Here is a 23260-nt window from a genome sequence, read left to right as displayed (position 1 = left end):
ACACTGAATCTACATACAGGGACTGGATATAAATCTCTTTATCAGTTATGTCCTTTCTGCTCACCAACAAATTCTTTGACTAACAGCAGTGTAAGAAATCATATTTTATCAAGTAAGGTCACAGATAGTATATTTATCAGTTTAGGGACCATGCTATTTCAAAGTTTGATAATCCCTAATGTACTATGAAGCAGATATTCATTAGTAATGTCAACTAGAATTCTAAGGATTTATGTTTTTTTTAATGTGCAAACTCCAGAGTGAAAAGTCCCCAGGGTGATACTATAATCATGCCTGTTTATATCAACATTTCTTTATAAGGAAGCTGTGAAGAAGAATTGTTTGTATATTACGAATGAAAACATGGTTGCAAGTTTGTATAAAATAGAGGGAATGTTACCCCAGAAAAGTTTATTTGTGCAAATTGTCTTTTTATCAATTCAGTATTATAAAGACTAAGAAAAATGAATGCCAACTTGATGTAGATAGCTCTTTGATACTTACTGAAATGTTTTATTTTCTACTTAAAGCAGAAGTTTTTATTACCCTCTATTAATGTTTAGGCTAGGTCTGCACAACTGATAGAGAATTGAATTTAAAATACAATGGCAGCATTGCAGCTGGAAGTGTTTGCAAGGCCTAGACGTGCTCAGTGGTGTGTCTTTCTGAACAGAAATATCAGTCAAAACTTAAATGGTAGTAATGGATCTTTCCTAATGCCAACAATTTTTTGAATGGATGTAGAATATTTGTTACATTTTTCCTTTTAATGCATTTCATAGTGTTGTTTATATGATATTAATTACTACCTATGACAAATTGAAATGCTAAAATTATTATTAAAGGCTCTTTGTTTTACAGATTCATTGCCTGGACTTTGGGATATACTTGATTACCACCTCCTTCGTGAAGTAGATGAACCCCCACTAGATGGTGAATCAACCACTGATGAACCCTGTACAGCAAATCCTGAGGATGTTTCTGAAGATATCATAATTGTTGACCCTTTCTATCCTGAAATATATCAACTGGAGGAAGATGATAGTGAAGAAGTTGACTGTGAGAATACTACTGCTATCACAACTCCTCCACCATTGCAGTTTATTAATGGAAAGCAGCAAGTGACCACTGCACCTAAAGATATAAAAGCTGAAGAAGCAAGAAGTGATCAAATTTTAGCACATTCCAAAAATGTAAATTTTTTGCATATCAATGAAACTAACATGGTGTCTGATAATGAGTTCTTGGCCACAATACAGCCAAATGAATCAACTCAAGATACTGCTGCTTCACAAAAGCTAGGAGAAAAATATGATATGATGGAAGAAGTCTTTAGTGGAGACTCAGAAACTACACATAAAGATCATGAGATAATATATCTCCATGGCCAGTCCTTATCAGACAATAATGAGAAATCGATACAGTCTGAAACAGAACACTTAGAAGATTTAACTGCCCAGCCTGAATCAATAGGTTCTACATCTCCCCACACAACAAACATAGAGCTAAAAGAAGACTCTGAACAGTTAATTCTAACAGCTTCTACTCAAGGTTGGTTACCTCATTCTACCACTGGAGCTCAACATGAGACTTCTGTTCTGCAAGGAAATTATAATACAATAGTTGGACATAATATACTTAATTCTTACATAAATTTATTGACAACCACTTCCAGTACTAATTTGTTGAATATACCAGAAGGGTCTGGAGCTGTAAAAGAAGATGGCTATAAATCAACTAGTGCATTAATAAAACCAGGAAGACAAAAACATCCTAGTCAGGAAATTTTCTCAGATGATGGAAATCCTATTCCACCTAAACCTATGCCTTCTGCTTCACAATCTCCTGCTTCTTTGTATAAAGAGACCATGTTTATTGCTGAACATAGTATTGCAGAACCTTTTAGTACTGACTCTGTTACTGAAATAATTTTTAGCACTACTAAAAATCAAATTAATATGGAGGAGGATGAGGAAGACAGTACAAGCTCTATGTCTTTAAATATGGAGAATTCAACCACTGTCAACACAGAAAACTTGTTCAATAACAATGAATACTTAAGTGATCACATCAGAGTTGTGAGTGAAGGATCCATAGCCATCACCCAAACAATCTCTCCTCTCAAAACCAAAGAAAACACAGAAAATAGATTGTCTATTTATGAAGAATCTGGTGATGGAGAATTTTGGAAGAAACCTAATAGAGAAATACTTTTGGGGGGTCCTACCAGCCAAGTGGTAAGTATTGACTCCCAATTTCTAGATGGAGGTTTTGGAGGAATTGATAGTATGACTCAAACCACTACACAGACTTCATTTCCAGTGAGGTCTAAATATGAAAGCAGTAAAGGAAAAGAAATAGATAGTACTTCAGGTGAACCACCATTGAATCATGCAATTCATACTAATCATACAATGGATGTGTTGGATGCTGAATTGTATGGGGAGGCTACAGACACTGGAATAGAAAGTCAAGTATCAAAAAATGAAACTTACAGCCAAAGAGCATCAGATAAATCAGAGGCAAAGGTGCTATTGCCATTTAATGACAAGTCTGTTGTGGAGCCAAATGAAGAAGTGATAACAACTATAACAATACAGGAGCAAACAAATTTGTTTGAAACATCTACGATGACAAACATTTCTCCTGACATCAGGGTAGGAATGAAGTTAATACCAGAATTAAGAGAAACTGATAGAACTGCACAACATTCCAGCAGTACTGTGGAGTATTCTGTTGTAGTGACAAATAACATAACTCTGCAGAAAGGAAGTTCTGAATTCATAGTAAATGAAAGAATGCAATCTCTTCAGCTGGAAGATATAAGAAACATTTCTCCAGCTATCTTTGACAAAACAATTGATCTTGTGGATATAGGCTCTGGAGAAGAATCAGTTAATGACACAAGTAGTATGATGCTGGGAAATTATACTCCCACAGAAAAAGAAATTAATAGTAAATTACAATTGAGTGAACCAGGTTCTGGAGACATAGATTCTATAACATACTCTTCTATAAAAAAGCCAGTTTCATCTGAATTTTTGGTAGAAGGATCTAAAAATCTAATAAAAAATGAAAGTGAAGAACCTAGCATGGTATTTCAGCATCCACTAGTTACAGCATTAAACATAAGTAATACCACTATAGTACCATTAGTGAACCAAAGCATTACAGGAGAGTTTGTTAATGAATCAAAAATGGAACAGGAAATGCCAAATGTATTAAAAACAAGAGCTTCTGATAAAACCCCCCATTTGGAGACAGAAATGTATTATGAAGAAAAAAGAAAAATTATAGAAACAGAATCTGTAACACAACAGTCAGAAATTTCTGGTACTCTTAAATTTAATCCACATGAAAAAGAACTACAATTTGATATTAATTATGTCACTGAATCTTTACAGAAATATCCCCCTTCATATGATAAAACTGCAAGCACTTTATTAATAAATGCAGAGAAAGAAGAATGGTTGGAAGAAAAGACTAATCCAGCCAAAGACATTCACATACTTCCACCCCCATCTACAACGTATAGAACAATAACCACAGCAATTAATGTTCCATTTTTGTCAAAACAAGGCTCTGAAAATGAATTTTTTATGGTTCATACTACTGCACCTAGGAATTCTGCTACATTAAAAGAAAGTTCTAATGCATTAAAACTTGACACACTTCAACCTAAAAGTTCAGAAGAACTTTCTTCAGAGGAAAAACATGAAGAATTTGAGAGGCATACTGATGATTCCAAATATGCATTTAAATATCCACCGATGCTAGAAGACAATTTGTCTTCAGCCAGTGATGAAACCTTTCCTGTGGTATCTATTGTACATTCTGAGACATCTACTATAAATTGGTTCATTTCTGAAGATGATCAAAATAAAGATAAGTCTTACCAGGGAGAACAAAATGTACTAGCTGCAACAGATGGAACTTCTCAAGGGCAAGCCTGGATGTTTGTAAAGCATGAAAATAAAACTCCTGCTTCAAAATTATTTATTGAACCCCCTACTACTGGAACAATAGAAACACCACAAACCACTTTATTATCTAAAGTGTTGAGTGTTGGAAACCATGATGGTTCTGGGGAAGGATCTGGTTGGCAAGACATGATAGAGAAGAAATCTGAATCATTTACCCAGTTGCCAAACTGGGAACTACCACTTCTAACTCGTCCTCCTCATTATTCTGACATTGAGAACACAGGTGCCACAGTGGATGGATCCCAGAAAGGACCACATGCTCACACAGAGAAGCATGACAAGACAACAACACCTGATACTGACATCTCAGAAAGCTTTTCATACGAGAGTTCCACAAACAACATAAAAGACTATGAAGATCTTATCCCTGTAGCTGGTTTCAAAAGAAATTATTCTGAGGATATTTCTAGCTTCATTGATATTATTGGAACAGGGCATGGAGTAATATCTGATAAATCAACAATTATTGATGTTGATAATTTGAAATTAAATGCAAATATTGAAGACATTATAGATCATACAACTGAAAGGCCTGGAAGACACTCAACTTATAATATGTATACATCAGCAGTGAAAATTCAAAATACAACACCTGAAATGTTAATTGATAATAAAGTTACAGGTAACCAAGGAAGTTCTGTAGGTAGTAAGTTCATACACAGTGAATCTATGGTATCTGATCATACCCCAACATCAGAGGTGGGTTCAGGAGATAATGTGTTTTTCACAACAGAAACTGCAATTTCTCATGACTCACTTAAAACATCCATTCTGCTTCCAACACTACCTCTTCTTGTCAGTTCTACCATATCTCCAATTAGTTCTAATGAAAATACCACTGACGTAAGATCTGTCATAGAACATACAGAATCAGAAGGAATGATACAACCTGAACAACCAACACTGTCAGACAATCAAGTAGTAGCTGATGAAAGTGAAATTTCTACAATGTCAGGAGAGGGACAAGTTCAGATAGATAAACAGAAACCTGTGGTTCTTCCTTCAACTCTAGCATACATGCCTCCAAAAACAGGACAAACTTTGACCACACACCAACCCAAAGAAAGTACTGCTTCAAATCAGCTTGTTTCACAAAATCTAACAAAATCTAAAGAAATGAGCTACAAGGTGTATGAAGGAATGAAAACTGAATTGACAAAATCAATAGAAACAGTTATGAAGAACTTGCTTCTCACAACACAAACACCCAAACTGCCTGTGACTGTGCATTTACTTGATGATGTTTCAGAACACACAGAAGAAATCATGCAAAGTACTTCATCATCAACTGATTCTAGCAAACGTGGTTTGCCAGCACCAGAAACTTTTAGAGAAGTTAGTGCTGACACAGCAGTAACTTACAAACCTGATTTGAAAGATTTGTCCAATAATACAGCATTTCCTAATGTGGAACTGGAGAACAGTTTCCTTGAAAGTATAACTATATCTGATGGGCATGTACAGGAAACAAAAGAAATGCCAAAAGATGCTACAGAAAAAACAACTGTTTTTGAAGAATTTCTTTCAAAAGATGTGATACCATCAAGCTTTTCTCATTCTGACACTGGAGACCTATTAGAAGAAGAAACTCCTGAGAAGGTAAAAGAGCTAAATCAATTAGATGGAAATAGTGCTGATGGAAGTTTGTTATGGATACAAAGCATCCCTTCTTCAATTCCACATGAGAGTAAAACAGGTGGAGTTTTTGGTGCTGATGGGGAAGCCAGTGTTTGGCCAATCTCACCGCCACCATCTGCAGATAAAATTGTGAAATTTCAAACAGCCCAACCAGAGTCAACAACTATTTCTTCTAGCCTTGTAAATGAATATTCAGGTCCTGAAAGCATTTCTGATTATAACAAACAAACAATAAATACAAAGGATGTAAATGCCAATGAACTTGTAACTCCACCATTTTTACTTCTGGATGTTACCAATGGATCAGATTTCCTGATTGGTCCAGGTGAAGGTTCAGTTGAAGGCTCAGCAATTCAGATCCCAGGTAAGGGAGAAGCTGTTTAAGTGCATCCTTTCCTCTTCCACAGTTATTTGTTTTTGTCATTGATCAGAAAGTGCTTGCCTGAAGATAAACTGTGAAGATAATATATGTCACACATTATATGGACAACTGTAGCATGTGAACTGGATGATCATTGGAATGGTGACAGCAGTTTCTATTACGATAGCTAAAACTAGTTGTCTAGTTCACCTGGTACATTTGTGCATAGAAATGTCTACCTCAAAAAATTCAGAACTAGTTGCATGAAGGAAAAAAAAGATATTGCATGATTTAAATGTGAAATAATTTTTCAATATTTTGGAATAGAAAAATTATTACTAATACAGAAGTTAGCAGACTTTTGGAATTCACTGAATTGTAATGATATTGAGAGATGCAGCCATCTATATGTGGCTAAATATGAAAGGGAAATAATTATTCACTTTTATATTCAGATCTTGAAATGAAAGTTATTTATACCAGATAGCAGACTAAATACCAGTTCTCCCTGGTCTGCTTTCTCTTCCCTGGAATTTGCACTAATTTTATTATTTTCCATTGTCCTTACGTGCAGTGTGATTCAAGATGTGAAATCAGTATTACTATGGATAAGGTATTCATACAGATAAGGGATTCATAAATTGCATAGCTAGCTATGTAAGACATTTAAAGTATGTGAAATTTATTTATTTATTTTGCTTTTTATCTGGTCATCCATCATATTTAACTTAACTTGTTTTTCCCAATGGTAAGGAATTGAGAAGATTTCTCATAGTTTTCTATTGAAGGTTTTGCACAAAATAAATAGTCAAGGCATAGAATATCTGTTCAGTAGTTATATTTAAAAACATGCAATTTGGGCCTGATGTACTACTTTTGGACACAACAGATTCACATAATTACTTAATATGTGGGAGTCATTCTAGTAATAAGTGATAGTTTTACGTATATGTAACCTTCACTTAAAAATACAAAAGCAACCTGAATTATACCTTAGTTTTATTATTAGGCTTTTTATTTGACAAGACAATATGTTCAAAAAGTTATTTGACTTCTGGGTGATATTTTTTTAAATAGAATGTCTTATAAATTGATTAAATATAGTGTGGATAAAAGGTTGTGTTTATCCAAGGTCGCAAGTCACTGAGAAGATAACATACAAAATGTATGCTATAAGAATTGTTGTTCTGTCTACCCAGTCATTGCACATAAACTAACTTCGTTCAGATAATACCTTTTTCATTCACTATGTACATGTTTTAACTATTTTGGCTATAATTAATCATCATATCATATCAGCTAAATCCTCAACAAAATATTAAGACTGCCAAAATCAAAACAAGGCATCATTGAAGTAAACAAAATATTGTAGAAAATAATTTTTCCTAATGTAGTTTCATTTCTATTATGAAAGCATGATTTATTGTTACTGCGACAGGCTGTGCTTAATTAATTATATTTGCTTGCATGTTTATAGTGTTTAATCTGTTAATGTAGCAGATTGTGGCACTTGAGATAAATTTAGAAAAGTTTTCTGCATAGAAAGAACTGACCCAAACAAATGTGTGTGTTTTTTTAAAAATGCAGCTATTTTCAATGAACTCGTTTTTACAGGCCAAGATCTATGTAAAAGCAATCCATGCTTGCACGGGGGCACTTGTTACCCACGTGACTCTTTCTATATCTGCACTTGTATGCCAGGTTTCAGTGGTGATCGGTGTGAAGTAGGTAAGAAACAAATGCTTTGCTATTTTTGGCTGTCTAATTGTTTTTTAATATGCAGAAGAAATTCAGTAGCAAACATTAAAGTTCAGAGAATACTGATAAGACATTTTATCTGTATGTGGCTGTTTTCTTTTTTCCTTCAATAAATAAAAGACTATACCAGATGTAAATAATAGAGAAGTAAACTATAATATTAATATCTGGTTTTGATAAATGGGTGCTATAAGGGAAAAATACTGACCTATTTCAAATGTACGTGCCCATTAATAGCTGCACCCAATTTGCTTCCAGACGTAGCATCAGCTGGTGCCCTGCATGTATATTGGAATACATGCTAGGTAGACATTCTGAATTTTTAATCGAATATATTTAAAGGGTACCAGAAGAGGAAGGATATTTCAAAAATTGCTCATACCTTCCCTTATTTAATTAGAAATATTCTATGTCATCCTTATTTAATAAAATTATTAAAGACTTGAGAGTTTTTGAAGACATGAGAAGCTTATTAAATTAATGAAAGGATCTTTTTGTTTGCTGGGTTCATTCAGCCAAAGGCATGAAACAATTTTAGTAATAATAGATTTCCTTATACTGATGGGGTTTGAATATTATTTCCTGTTATTTAATTATTCCATACAACCTGAATTTCTATTTTTTGAAGAATTGTAACATATTACTTCATACATTATATATTTTGAATGTGCAGCAAGATAAAGAAAAAAATAAACAGCATGTTGATAATGCCTACAGTCATTAAGAGGTACAGAAGTTCAGTGTTTCATGTAGACAGGTTAGAACAAGTTGGACACTTGGTAGCAATAATTACCTAGATTTTCTTTTTGAAAAAGGAATTGCTGCAATATATACCCCCCCCAACCCCACCAGTTCAAGTAGTGACAGGTAAACTGAAGATGCAGGGTAGAGATCTAGGATTATTTTTAACAAGGGCAGGTTGATGTGCTGCATTTAGAAATGTTCTCTGTGTGGGAAGCATATTCAAATGTTGGAAAAAATGTTAAGTACATATATATTGGGATGCCTGAAATTCATTAATAAATTCTTCTACTTGATATAATACACACACACACACACACACACACAAAATGTGCAAGTGAGAATAGTTGTTGTAAAGCATTATTTTATTTGTAATTTTCTTGAATAGATATAGATGAATGTCAACCCAGTCCTTGCAGAAATGGTGCCACATGCATTGATGGTGTCAGTACATTTACTTGTCTTTGTCTTCCAAGCTATGTTGGAGCACTTTGTGAAAAAGGTGAGAGACCAGTTTGAAATGTGTAGTTAACTCAATTCTACTTTTGAAATAATCTATAAAAGCTGGCAAAAAGGGATGGGATGAATACATGTTATTTCTTTGTGTATTATATTATTTATTCTACACATTTAATACTGCCTTTGTTGAATCAGATTTCATACCTCCATACAACAGGATAAATAAAAGTGACTCTCCTTTATATAGAATTTATTTTTTCTTTTTATTTTCAAGCTTTTTTGTTGCTGATAATTGGAGAAGAGAGTAATTTAGTCACAGCATTAAGTATAATGAGCTATAAAAACTCACTAAACTAAATGCTGTAAGATACGGTATTTTGTTAAGAACAGTTATAAGTCCTAATGAGACCTGCCATTTGAAACTTTGTGGGGAATTTTTTCAGGATGTTGATATAAAGTTAAACATAAGAAGGATGATCAAAATAATCATGCCTTTTTGACCCAAATGCCATGTTAAATTTTCAGAAGATGTTAATAAGAGTCTTTGTGAAATTTTGATAGTGTTGTACTGTGTGATATTTCTATACTAGTACACATAGTATAAAAGTTCTGCTCTGCAACTTTATCATTGAACTGAATCCTGAACAAAGCAAAAACATTTCTGAGCTAATACGGTGTTTCTTTTCCTTCTAAATCTGAACTCCTCCAATTGTAAGAAATATCTCTTTGATTTACTTTTGGCAAAATGGCATTAAGAATAAATACATATTTCTCAGCATAGGTTGAAGTCCTGTCCAAAGGTAATAAAGAAAGTTCCAAAAAAACAGAAGGGAGTGAAAATTCTTCTTCTGTAAGTTGTATTCCTTAGCTCATAACAGCAGATGTAGAGAAATGGTTTCTTATGTTTCGAATCTCACTGTGACTGGATTTATTCTCATGAACAAAATATATAATTTCATAAATGCTGGCAGGTTCCAGACTTGTCTTTTTATCCTAAGCCTACTAGGTGAAAGGCTGTGAATTTAAAAGTGCTTTTGGGGAGAAAAAAATCCATGAGGTTGAAAGTACTTTTGTGATGCATTATTTTTTAAACCTAAGGCAAAATTCATTGCAATTAATTTTAATAGTCTCATTAATAATGGAAATAATTCAGAATTCGGGTCTTTAACATAAGACCATAAGTTGTCAAATGCCTTTTTAGCAGTTAATTTGAAAATACATCTCCTAATAAATCCAAAAAAGTTTTCAAATCATTTATACCTTTAAATTCTACTTTATGACTACAGTGTCATACAGTTGAAAGTATTGCCTGGGGAGTTTAGGTGCATGATTAGGGAGATCAGCCTCCTCCCTCTACTTTAGGAATAAAGTCAGTGTCATAAGATACACATAGAATCAAGCTTTGTTCTAGAATAAAACTGAAGAGAAAGAAGGTAAAAATATATGTTTAAATAGTCACATGCAAGACATTCTGCGGTGAGGAACTAAAAATATAGAGCTTTTAAAATTATAGACAAAAGCCAGTTTGGTGTGGTGGTTAACATGCTGATTTAGAACACAGGAATCTATGAGTTCGATTACTGCCTTAGACATGAAAGCTAGTTGCTGTCTTTAGCCTTATGAAGAAGGTATTGGCAGGTCACTTTGAAAAATGGCTGCCAAGAAAACTACACAGTTTTGTTTTTGAGTCGACCAGAATCAGGCTCAACTGGATGGACCATTTTAAAAAAATCATAGAAAGCATCTTAGAACAGCCAATGGAAAAATATACAGGGAAAAATAAAGATGAGACAGATCACAAGCAGCTCTGATATAAATAGATTCCAAGTTGGACACAAAAAAACTTGGCACAAAAAACAACAACCCAACCCTCATACAACGGCTAAGCTTATATAAGATAAAAGATGCTGGAGATGATAAAACATTGACTAGCAATCCTAGAAATCAAACTTAGCACAAATCTTAGATAATGTTTTCCCATTTCTCTAGAAACTGGATGACTCCTGGAATACAGTTATCTTTCCTGTAAATTCTGCTTAAATCTGAGGCTGAGGCAAAATGTTGAAAATTACTTTTCCTAACTAGCAGAAATAGATGAATTAGGTAATCTGTCTTTGTCGTGATTCAGCGCATGGAACTATCTCTTGTGTAGATGTGGGTTGAGATATTTGTCCAAGACAGGGCTGTCAAACTTGTGGCCAGAGGCCTGGATATGTCACGTGCTGGCCACGTCCCTGTCCAGTTTAGTAAAGGGGGAAAAAAAAGTCCTGATACGAGATGTGATGCTGCCATGATAATGTGAGGTTGACACCTCTGGTCTAAGAGGATGTATTTTAGGAATGTCTGAGTTCTACTAGATGGTGAAGGATTTCATTCATAATGACTGACTGAGGGATTCAAGTGAGATACTTAGTGAGCATATTTCCTTGTTTGTTATCTAGAAAGTATCTTTATGCAATCCATATTAGGATAATTTCTTTCATCTAGTTTTTCCTCTGTGGGTTGGAAGATCTGGATGACATCTAGTACAAACTTTTACATTCTGTAAAAGAATTTAAGCATACATTGTTTACCAAACAGTCCCATGTCATGTCATTCACCCTAGTATATTTCCTAAAATAAAAAGGGCGGAACATATAACCTTGTTTTAGAGAAAAGGCACAATGAATGACTGTTTTTTGTTTTGCAACTTGAACTGCTATGTTCTGGAGAATTCATGCTATGTAAAGCACCTTAATTAAAGCACCTTGATCATTTCCCTATTGGAAAGAACTGACCCCAAATAATTTCACACTCTACAACTTATTGTATTTTTCAAAACTTACTTTTCCCATCAATTGCAGTAAGCAATATTGGATATTAAGTATGAATAACACTGGATTCTGTATATTCACACTTGGCCAATCAGGCCTCCAGATTATATTGCTGTGCCTTCAAATTTACAGTAACATTTTTCTATAATTCTGAAATGAAAAACACTGAACAGTATAATCTCAAAAATAGGTTTAAGACTAGTTTTATAGACTCCAGAAAACCCTTGCAACCACAACTTTAATTAAAATCCCAGTCCTGCTTATATCTTCTGGATCATGACCCCCAACAAGTTGTCCTTTCCGTACAACAAAGTGGTGTGTTAAGTGTAAAAAGAGATAGAATTATGTATTTAGTCCCTATCACTTAGAACAATGTTTCTTAAAACTTGGTACCTTTAAGTTATCTTTGGGAATTGAATTCCATACATGGTTGCCAGATTTGACAAATACGCAAAGTATCAAATTTTACAAGTAGGTGGTAACATGGTATAGAAGCTGACCAAATCCATAGATAAGTTAGTAGAAGGAATTATGATTGTATTAGTAGAGTATATTCATGACAGTAAACTTCATGATTAGTAGTTGGTGGTGCCTAAACCTGTTTGGGCTCCAGTTTGTAATACTATTTGGCAATTTTTGTTTGTCCAAATTCAATCCCAATTCATCTTTTAAGTATTTAGTTACTCCTCGGTGTCAGTGACTATGCAATAGGTATCTTTGAAATATTTGCTGATGCTTATATTAGTTTTACCCAATGTGCCTTTTTAATGTGGATTGTGTCACATTTTCCATTATCTCCAGTCATTAATGCTTCCAATAGTGCCACGTTGCAAAATCTGAATAGATCCCTTGTGCCAGAATGACATTTGTAGCTGATGCTATTGACATATGTTAAATCACCTCACTGAAATAACAATTGTCTTTTATCTTAAAAACATGCTGAGGGTATTATTCAATCAGATCAGAGGCCTATCTGGAGTTGCTGGTCACACTTGTGATCCCTCAGTGATCAGCCTGTGGATCATTGAAACTCTCAGGCAGGATATACACACCAATATTTTTCTCTTTTTCTTCATCAGCTAATTCTAAAAATGACATTGTCCCAATGCTGGCAGTACAGTAATTTTATCTATTGGGCGTGGTATCTATAGTAGCTTTACTTAAATCCTTTTAAAAGTGTTAGAATGACTATGGCTTTTTATGTAGTAAGCTCCACAGAGAAAGATGGCTGCAGTGCATTGTGAGAACTCCAGCTTCTTAGCAGGCACTGCATTCTGTTTCCAGGAGAGATATTGAAGCACCGATAGTAGTTTTATTATTTATTTATTTCTTATTTGTGTTAGGAAAATTTTAAGAGTGTTTTGTCAAGGGATTGAACTTCTGTTAGAATTTTGCCCTTCCCTAGTAGGCATAAAAAGGCATAAAAAGAGAAAGATGTTACCAATAAAGGCATAGTAGACACTTGGATAAGTGTGTTTATTCTGCATGTGCTTGCTTCCATTGTGTGAAATTGTTGTAACATGTGAAAACTAGCAAGAACTCCAGGGCAAGAATGACAATGTCACTAAGTTTCCCAATTGTACAAGAAACGATGGAACATATAATCTGGTTTACAACTATTACTTCTTTACTGCTTAAATGTATGGGCTTGACTTTAGATAATTGTTTTTGGAAAAAGTAACTTCATACTCTGAAGAAAAGCAGTATGCCCTGTATAATTATTCAAGAATTTTTAAACCAGAACAGAAAATGTAGTTTAATTTAGAATCTCTCTGTCTCTTTCTCTCTCTTTTCATTCTTTTCACTTATCTTCTGTAGTTTGATTTTGTCTGTATGACTCACTTTTTCCTGGAAATCTACGAAAATTTGACTTACCGTAGTTTATAGTGTTTGTTGAATGCAGATACGGAGCTGAAACCATGTGTTCAACTATACTCCGTATGTTCAACTACAGAGATATAATTGCAAGAAAAATCTTCCAGTGTAGCTAAGCATAATCTATTTCATTTCATTTTTTTGTTCTGTTCTTCATTTAAAAAGCAAAACATTTTATTTAAGGAGTTACCTTTTGAAATATTTGCAAGCACTGTATCTGCCTGTAGGTTTAATTTTGAAAGTTGGGGAATAGCCATGCTGATTCTTAAAGGAGCTACAAGATCTTGAGATCATTCATGTTCTTAATAACTCATGTTTTCTTATTCTACATCTAAACTCTGATTTTGATAGTTATTGAAATAAACTTTGCTATGGCTTTTGGCTGCTGCTTAAGTTTTGTTGAATAAATGCTACAATGGTTACAGCTGCTTCATTTCTCTAATAGCTCTGTTAGAACAACTATTCTATCTGCCATTCTACTGCAATCCAATTCTCAAAGCCATTTAATCATGCTGCAGGAATAAAATTTGCTTTCTGTGTAAAGATGTTTATACTGTACTCAACTTCCAAAAATAATAATGAACCTCTGCATTGGAATAACTTTGAGGTTTAGTGAAACATTTTTAAAACATCATAAATATATAAAGAAGAACTTGACTTCTTATACTGCACCTCTTAATTTTAAATGCCTGAAGTGAAACCCACCTCCACAGTCAAGCTCAACTCCCAGTGACTTCACAGAGGTATTCAAGTTTATTTGTTTGCCTATGGCAAAGAGAGAAGGAAGATAAAGAAGAACTTTTACCAATGTTTCTTCCTGTGATGATTTTTAACTTTTCAGGCTGGTGTGTAGTCCTTATAATTTCTGTTAGTTCTGTTTTATCCCAAGTACTAACCAGATTCAACACTATTTAACTGTTCATGATCAGCAAGGTATCTCCACTTGAAATATCTATACACTAGTGAGTGTAGTAATTTTTAAAGTTCCAGAATACCTAGGCTGACACTTCTTTACTATTTAAAACAAAAGAACAATTTTTAAAGCCTGCATGGTATATATGGCAATCCAGTTATGACCACTATTGAGCCCAGAATCTTGGCTGTTGAGAGAAATGGCCATTAAGTCAGTTGCTACATGACTTCTTTGCTCAATGATTGCAATCATAGCTGTCATAGGTTGCAGTCATTAAGTGATAGTGTGAGTCATTATAATCTTGAGAACAATGGTGTTTGCTAGCATTTTACCAGATTTGAGATCCATAGCTTGAGTGTGCAGGAAGAAATCCCTTGGCATGCTAAACCTCAAATCCAACATCCTCTCTGTTAGCAACCTTCCCATTGACTTTCTGAGAAGCCAGCAGAGAAGATTTCAAATGGCAATAAAATAATTCTAGTATACTTGGCAACTGCTTGTAAATGTAAACAGGCTGCCAAACACTCAAAATGCAGTCATGTGACCAAGGGAACTGGTGTGACATTTTAAGAGGGCTGTAAAGCATCTATTATGATGACTTGATAACTGTGAACAATTGTTAAATGTCCAAGACTATCTGTATAATGATTAAAGTATTAGAGCAGTAGTTTTCAATCTGGGATCTACAGACATTTGGGATGGGGTTGCAATGTCATCATGGGGGAACCACAAAGGCTTGAAAAAACATTATTTAAATCTTGAGTTAAGTCTTGGGAGTACATGGCCATGGTCTGTGGTGAAATTGTGATTCCCCCACAGCTACAAAAGCTTTGGGCTACTCATTGTTTCTCAGTTCAATTTACCTCCTAGTCTTGGTTTTGTGAAGATAAAATAGGTCATACAGTGCTATTAAATGAATACATAAAAATGAATGCATTAATTAATACAGTACTAAGGATTGAGATACTAATATGGTATCTCCTATTTATTAAAACAGCATGCACAGATTTCCAGGGACATTATTACATGGAAAATTGGTGGATATTTAAAAGCAATTGTGCTCAAAGCCTCGTCCCATCTACTTTTTTGAAAAATTCATGCTAAGAAAGTAGCTCCTTTTGTCAAGATAGTAGGAAGTTTGGTACCAAATAAGAGTTGAAATGAAAAGATCCATTAGACAATATATACAGGATGCATATATACTTCCTTAAAAAGAGAAACATCTTGCTCCATTTCTTGAACTTTATTCACGTTTAGTTGTGATAATTCCAATCAAATCTACTTGAATAAATTTGTTGTATTAAATTTAGGTCCTTCTGTTTTTAAATGGGGCTTTTCAGTGTAATTCTGTCCATATTTTCTGAAAAGTAAATCAAAGAAACCAAGACAGAGAATAGGATTGCATAACTGCTAATCTCGCTATTTTGAAATATTTGTATTTATCTATTGGTTTAATCATGTTTATGTATTTTATCTGTAGTTCCCTACAGTGCTAAGATCTAACACATTGTTGTATCCTCCCTGGGTTCTTTCAAAAGTGAGGAAGAGGTCTTTGCAAGGAGAAGATGGAATATGGATTGACTGTTTGACCCAGAATTGAGGTCAAATGACCTCATCCTCAGGCTGTTGCTTTCGGCTTCATGCCAGTGCACTGCTTGCATACCCGAACAAAGCTGAATACCATACATGTAAATACCTGCGAAAAGTTAAGAATACAAACACACACACACACACACACACACACACACACACATATATATGTATATGTATGTATACATATATACATACATACATACATTCATACATACATACATACATACATACATATGCCTTAATGCTAGATTTGATTCAGAGAATTTAATTCCATCCTCTGTGCTCAAGACAGAATACTTTATGATGCTTAGTGGAAAAAAATAGTGTTTAATTGGAATTAAAGTAGCAGTTTACAATTTAAGTGTGAAATATTTTAAGTTTTGCAATTTTATTTCCATTCTTGCCCACAATGAAAATTTAAATCGCTGCTTGATCCTATTTTAAAATGTTGTTGTTGGAATTGGTACTGAACTATACTACACAAAATAAAATTGCACCTGTGTAAAAATTTATACTACAGAGGATTGAGGGATACACACTTGGAAAATATAAAGGGAAAAAGCTATACATGAATTCTACTTTTTTACAGGTTTCATTGCAACAGCAGCTTCTGTTAAAAAGGCAATCCATTTCCTGTTCCATCTGGAAAACTTTCTGCTTCTAAAATGAGAGCTTATACAGTGTTGGCTCCAGAAATAGCAGTTACTTGTCTAAAAACATCTTGTTCTCCACATGCTTTTGTATATATCATTTGAAGTTTCTAGGCCAGTTTTCCTCAACCTGGTGAGCTGCAGATATATACTAAATTTCAATTGCCATTGTTCCAATACATCTGGAGGGCATCAGGTTGAAGAACGCTAGATGGTAAGATGATTTGCCAGACCACAATGATCTCCTACAAAGTACTTTTTAATTTGCAGGCAAGAATCAAAGTTTCTTTTCCAGAATGCTCTTTCTTTCTATCATGTTATGTCTTGCTGAAATCCAGGCATCAAATAATACATGCTGATGTTAAATAAAACACATAAATGACACACATGCCTTACAAAATTAGTATGTGCTACTATCCGTTTTCATATTTCTTGAGATGAAACTTGTCATTGGATATTTCTGTTTGATTTATTTCAATTTCACATGGTTAGTGGGCTATTCTGGTCATTGACTATGCATGTTCAGTGTACATTTTTTATGTTCATTTGTTGCAGACACTGAGACCTGTGATTATGGATGGCATAAATTTCAAGGGCAATGCTACAAATACTTTGCCCATCGCAGGACGTGGGATGCAGCTGAGAGAGAATGCCGCCTGCAGGGTGCCCATCTAACCAGCATCTTGTCTCACGAAGAACAGTTGTTTGTAAACCGTAGGTGCTTTTGTTTGGAGTGAACTTGGGAGTAAATTACTGTAAAATAAGTATCTCATAGGACACTTAACCTTTTCATTATCCTTTTTCATTCCTGAGATAGTCATTTTATCCTGGATTGCTAATCTGTTCTTTTCATTTCCAGCTCTGTAATAGCTGAGGTTGCAATATTTGCTGGTATTGGAGAGAATATTCTTTACTCTGAATAATACTCTGAATACTGAATAATTTTGTAATAGTTTTGTTCATGAAAAAAAGAATAGTATACAATTCATTATGAAAGGTTTATTTGATCTTGCCACTTAGACTGTTTCATCATCAGACACTTTAAAAATACTGACCCTGAGAGGCCAAATAACCTCATTATATCCTGTTACAAATAGTTGGAATTTACAACAGTTGCAATCCTACTTGAAAACCTAAAGCACATAAGTTTTGTTTACAAATACTATTCATTAACTGGGTTAATGTTTGGGTATGATATTCAATCTAAGTGTTTTCTTAAAAGAAAAAGATGCATTTGTTCTCAGTATCAAGTTTGATTTCTCTTTTGAGAAGCTATGAATTGCTGATTTTCTGCCAAGCCAGTTGGCATATCCATATCCCTGGAAAGTGCTTGATGTTAGCAAGAAAAATACATGCTTGAAAAATACATGCTTGAAAGAACAGTGTACATGCCATAGTAGAGCACCAAATTAATTAGGATATATAGGTAGTCCTTGACTTGCAACCAGATGGTACAAGAATTTCTACTGCTAAGCAAGGTGGTCATTAAGTGAGTCACACCCAATTTTAGGACATGTTTGTTGCTAAGTGAATCCTATGGCTGTTAAACAAATCATGCAATTGTTAGATTTCTTCTAGTGAGTTTACTTGTCAGAAGCCAGGTGGAAAGATCACAATTGGCAATCGTATTAGGATTTGGCAACCATCATAAATACATGTAGAATACCAAGCACCTGAATTCTGATAATCTGTCCAAGAGGTAGCTGCATTGGTCATAAATGTGATGACCAATCATAAGTCACTTTTTGTCAGTGCCACTGTAATTTCAAATGGTCATTAAATGAATGACTATAAATTGTAAAACTAGGAGCATTATAAAGGTTGCTTTTTTGCTGAACACTGAACATGCAAATCAACTTTGATATCCATGTGTTTTTATTTGTGCTAGTGGATGCTTTATTGATAGAAGGAATTTTTTTATCATACATATATGCAAAGAAATAAAGCAAGTTTGCAAATATTAATGAGTATGTATATCTGCTGAAGAATGGAGGTTTAAATATAACAAATTTTAAAGCAAGCTTTTTTCCCCCAAGTAATTGCTACCACCTTCCATTTCAAGGTATTGCTTTTTGAAACAATCTTACCATTTAGGGGGTCTCCAACCTTAGCTTTGCTGGCTGAGGAATTCTGGGAGTTGAAGTCCACAAGTCTTAGAGTTGCTAAGGTTGGAGACCCTTGGTTTAGAACAGTCAACAGGAAAAAAATAGAAGATCAGTTAATGTATTGTTAGTAATAATATCTTTTATAAATATTCACAGCTCTTATAAGAAAGAATAAACTCTACAAGAAACAATAGAAATAAGTTTTACAGAAATCATGAGGTGGCTGATTTCATTTCAGTGTTAGTTTTAGAAAATTCACTTTAATGGTAAAAGGTTACTAATATATATATATTCACTGTAGGTATAGGACATGACTATCAGTGGATTGGCCTAAATGATAAGATGTATGAGAATGACTTCCGCTGGACAGATGGCAGCGTGCTGGTAAGAGACCACTTCTGGCAAATATTGTAATGATTATGATACTGCTGGCTGTAGTAGATTATCCAAGTCGATATAACATTATTACTTCTTTTTACTGTACTTGATGATATCAAATAGTAATACGTTTGATATTGGGTTTGAAGAGTTTGTGCAAAACTTTCCTCGTTCTGTTATTTCAAATTTTCCTTCTTTAAATTCTAGCTGAACATATTTCTCTTAAATTGTGCAAGTTCTCTTGATTTAAATCGAGTTTTCTCCCCCTCCTTCTAAAATAGGAATATAATTCCTGTGTTAAATGAAATGGCAGTAACGTGTAAGGCTGTCTGCTTAAATCCATCTCTTTTTTTGCATTCTTTTACCTTGTAGCCTCTGTTGTCCTCCAAATCAAAACTTGATACTGTAGCCCTCAGGGACAATTTTGACTTTCATGATAATGTCAAACAAGAATAATTACAATAGCTCTTTCTTTGAACTCTTTAAAAATATTTAAAATGGTTTCATTGATATCTTCCGTACCCCTTTTTTAAGAAAAGTCACTTACTTCAGTCTTGTCTTCTATAAATGAACTTAAGATATCCCAATCCATTCTAATTTCAATAAAAACTTTAATCCAACATTTTATATTGCAAACACTAGTCTGAATGCATTCTTTTTCAGTCTGATGAAATCAGGTTCTACAGGGGTGTTATTTTGCAACATTCTGGGCTTTTAATAAATAGTTGCTTTCAAGGGCAGGACATCACTGATGAAGCAGTAGACCACGGGTGTCAAACTCAAGGCCCGTGGGCTGGATCCAGCCCTGGAAACAGCAAAGGACCAGCCTGTGGTGCCTCTGCCAGTGAAAATGAAGCTGGGGAGGGCTGCATGCATCCTCCCCGAGCTTCATTTTTGTTGGCAGAGGGTTCCTGGAGGCTGTCGCAGCCCCAAACAGTCTAGCTGGGTCTCATTTGGCTTCCACGAGTGACGTTTTCACTGGCAGAGGATTGCTGGAGGCCGTAGTGGCCAAAAACAGAGCCCAGATGGGCTGCATGTGGCCTCCCCAAGCTCCATTTTCATTGACAGAAGGTTGCAGGAAGCCATCACGGATAAAAACAGAGCCTCAATGAATGACGTTGAGCTGGCCATGCCCCCCTGGCCACACACTGCTCCCCTGAATTCAAATACAACATTGATGCAGCCCTCAATTAAATGAAGTTTGACACCACTGCAGTAGGCAGTCTTGAACAAATCCAGCCATGGTGTCTTCTACTTAAACTGCATTGTACAACAATTGTTTGCCTGTAGTTCTAGGGGCAGGAATTCATTGTGTAATCCAAACACAAATCTATTGCACAGATTCCATTTTAGAAAATTCTAGTTCAGCTCAGGTGGTATATGGCATACATGGTTTGAATTGAATAAATGAAGCTGAACCACTATCTTAAATGCAGAGACTTTGAAATAAAATTTTGCTTTGCTTTACAGAACATAAAACAAAATTTAAAAGTAAAGAAAACAAGACTTCAATGCAATTCAGCAGTCTTTTCATTTTAATATATAGGCTCATTTTTATGCCATTTAGGATACGCCCTTTCATACATAAAGCAGATGCTTTATAGGAGCTGAATGCGTATTGTTGCAAGACTGTGCTTGATATTTGCCCTTCTCTCATTAAGAATCGAAGGAAACATCTGGTTCTTGTGTTTCAGGCATATAAGAATGGCTCCCTTCTACATATCATGAAAGAAGTTACTAAAAAAATCTGGTTTGATTGATTTCCACAGGTTTAAGATGTGTAGATTTCAGTTCCCAGAACTCCCCAGCCAGTTGAAGTCCACACATCTTAAAGTTGCCAAGTTTGAAAAACACTGGATTAATCTAAAAGTAATGTATTTTAGTTTGGGCAAGTTTTGTTGGCTTTTTTTTTGTTTGTTTTTTGAAGAACTGCTATGTTGTAGATGACTGTGGAAAATGAAAAAGGCAAGCCTGGCTTATTCTCTCATGATGTTTTTTGAAAAGCTGCTATGTTGTAGATGACTGTGGAAAATGAAAAAGGCAAGCCTGGCTTATTTTCTCATGTGCCGGGATATTTTATGGCCGGAACTAATATGCTTTATTATGTCTCTGACACAGTTTCTTTTGGAGTGTGGCATAGGGGAGTTTGTTACAAACCAGTATATCCTTCTGCCATTCTATCGCTATTCTTGTGGACTCAATTAAACTTGTTTTCCACCCGTGCTGTTCCCCACCCCTTCATGGTCAAATATATGGTACTGCCACACTTTTAGTATTTTATTCAGAAGATCATTTAATCTTTAGACTAGTCGGTGTTAAACATGTGATAAATCCCAGTGTTAGGGAGCCAAGAACCACACGACAATAACTTCCAGACTCCAGGAAATGAAATGTTAGTTCAAGCTTGTAGCAAATCTCGGGTGTTAAATTTTGGTTTAAGCTTGAGATGAAGAAGAAAAAAATGTTTTGTCAAAAGGATATGGCTCTCTGCCAACTAACACTTTTCTGATTGATTTCCATCCCACTTTTTCATGCTTTTTAAATAATTTTTATTTTCATTTGTATTGATTTTTTCAATAGTTTTATCTGGTGAAATAGTTCTTTCAAGTGTTTTGAGTTGTCAAAACACTTTGTATCCATATGCATGTGTCAAAATGAACTGTTACTACTATTAGGTAAAGGTAAAGATTCCCTCGCACATATGTGCTAGTTGTTTCCGAATCTAGTTACTACTATTACTAGATCTTAATTAGTCACTGAAAAACATTGATGTATTAAGTTTACACCCAGAATCATCCTTCTTTTCAGTTTTACAGTGTAAAAGTAGCTGAACTCAATGGTCTTTATGGACCTTGTTCTATCTGTTTTTCAGGTAGGCAGAAAAGCTTAATTTGATCTTAGAAAATTACAATGGGAAGTTAAACAATAAGCACTGAGGGCTCAGTGCATTATATTTTCCTGATTTAATTAGAAGCCATTTTCATTTTATTACGTAGGGCTTTTTTTAAAAAAGAAAGAAAAAGTACAGTAAGGGTTTCTGAATGGCACTATGTATTTTCAACTTGATTAACACTTTAAGAAGTCAAGAATTCTAAACCTGGGTTGAAGCTTTTATTCCTATTAAAAAAGAGAAGGAAAATGGAAAAACCAAGAATATTTACATTAGGAAATTCTATCCCATGGGCATCAAACTCGTGTATCATGTTGCTGTATTGTGATGTTTTTTCCCCTTCACGGAGCTGGAGTGGGCGTGGCCTGGGAGTGACACATCTGGCCCTCAGGCCGCAAGTTTGACAACCCTGTTCTAGCCTAACAGTATCTCTAACTGATTGGAAGACCTCTCATCTTATAATTTTTTCTGGAAATAATATTTAGTGTCATTAAATTTTAATTAAATAAAATGTAAAACATTGATCAGCATACATTTGTACAAAAATCATTATAATTCTTTTACTTAAATAAACTGCTGATAATTGCCAATGAGGCTTCAAATTGCAGAGGATTCTAGAGGTTGCGGCTCTGACACATTGGAATGCTCCAAAGTAGGGTTGACTAACACGATATCCATTTCCCTCACAATTAAGTTCAATCTGAAATGCTTTTGTACATACTAGAACATACTAGAATATGTTCAGAGTAATGTTCCATAAAACAATGTATTAGATAACATTTCAGAATCTAACTCTTTATTTTTAGAATTTACTGGTTACATTTTCTTAGGGAAATTAATCAGAAATTAATCAGGCTACCAGAATTAAAATAAAAGCAGCAGTTTGAAATGAATTTATAATATACTGCACCATACCAAAATAGTCCCAGCAAGTGCAATAAGGACTACTTGGCAAGCAAAGCTTTGGAGGTTAAAAAATATTAGATAATTCCAAAGCTAAACACAAGATTATTTATATCTATTTGCCCAATAATGCCTCAATATTTTTTTAGGTCGAGTAAGCTACCCAAAGGTCAGGTCACATAAACATTTAAATTTATCTA

At 34.5% G+C, this 23260-nt stretch overlaps 1 protein-coding gene across 3 annotated transcripts in view; it reads left to right on the top strand.

Moving 5' to 3' along the window:
- Positions 1–23260, top strand: part of VCAN (versican) — a 96279-nt gene that overhangs the window by 56072 nt on the left and 16947 nt on the right. For all 3 annotated transcript variants that reach the window (XM_087927085.1, XM_087927086.1, XM_026718802.2), the window contains 5 exons: positions 862–5985; positions 7597–7710; positions 8870–8983; positions 17340–17498; positions 19191–19273. In XM_087927085.1, the coding sequence (XP_087783211.1) occupies positions 862–5985; positions 7597–7710; positions 8870–8983; positions 17340–17498; positions 19191–19273 (5594 nt within the window). The remainder of the gene's footprint in view (positions 1–861; positions 5986–7596; positions 7711–8869; positions 8984–17339; positions 17499–19190; positions 19274–23260) is intronic.

This window comes from Pseudonaja textilis, chromosome 2, assembly GCF_049901715.1.
Source record: "Pseudonaja textilis isolate UNSWEBS1 chromosome 2, rPseTex1.2, whole genome shotgun sequence".
NCBI lineage: Eukaryota > Metazoa > Chordata > Lepidosauria > Squamata > Elapidae > Pseudonaja > Pseudonaja textilis.
Note: the sequence above shows the minus strand (reverse complement) of the source record. Positions and strands in the feature narration are given on the sequence as shown.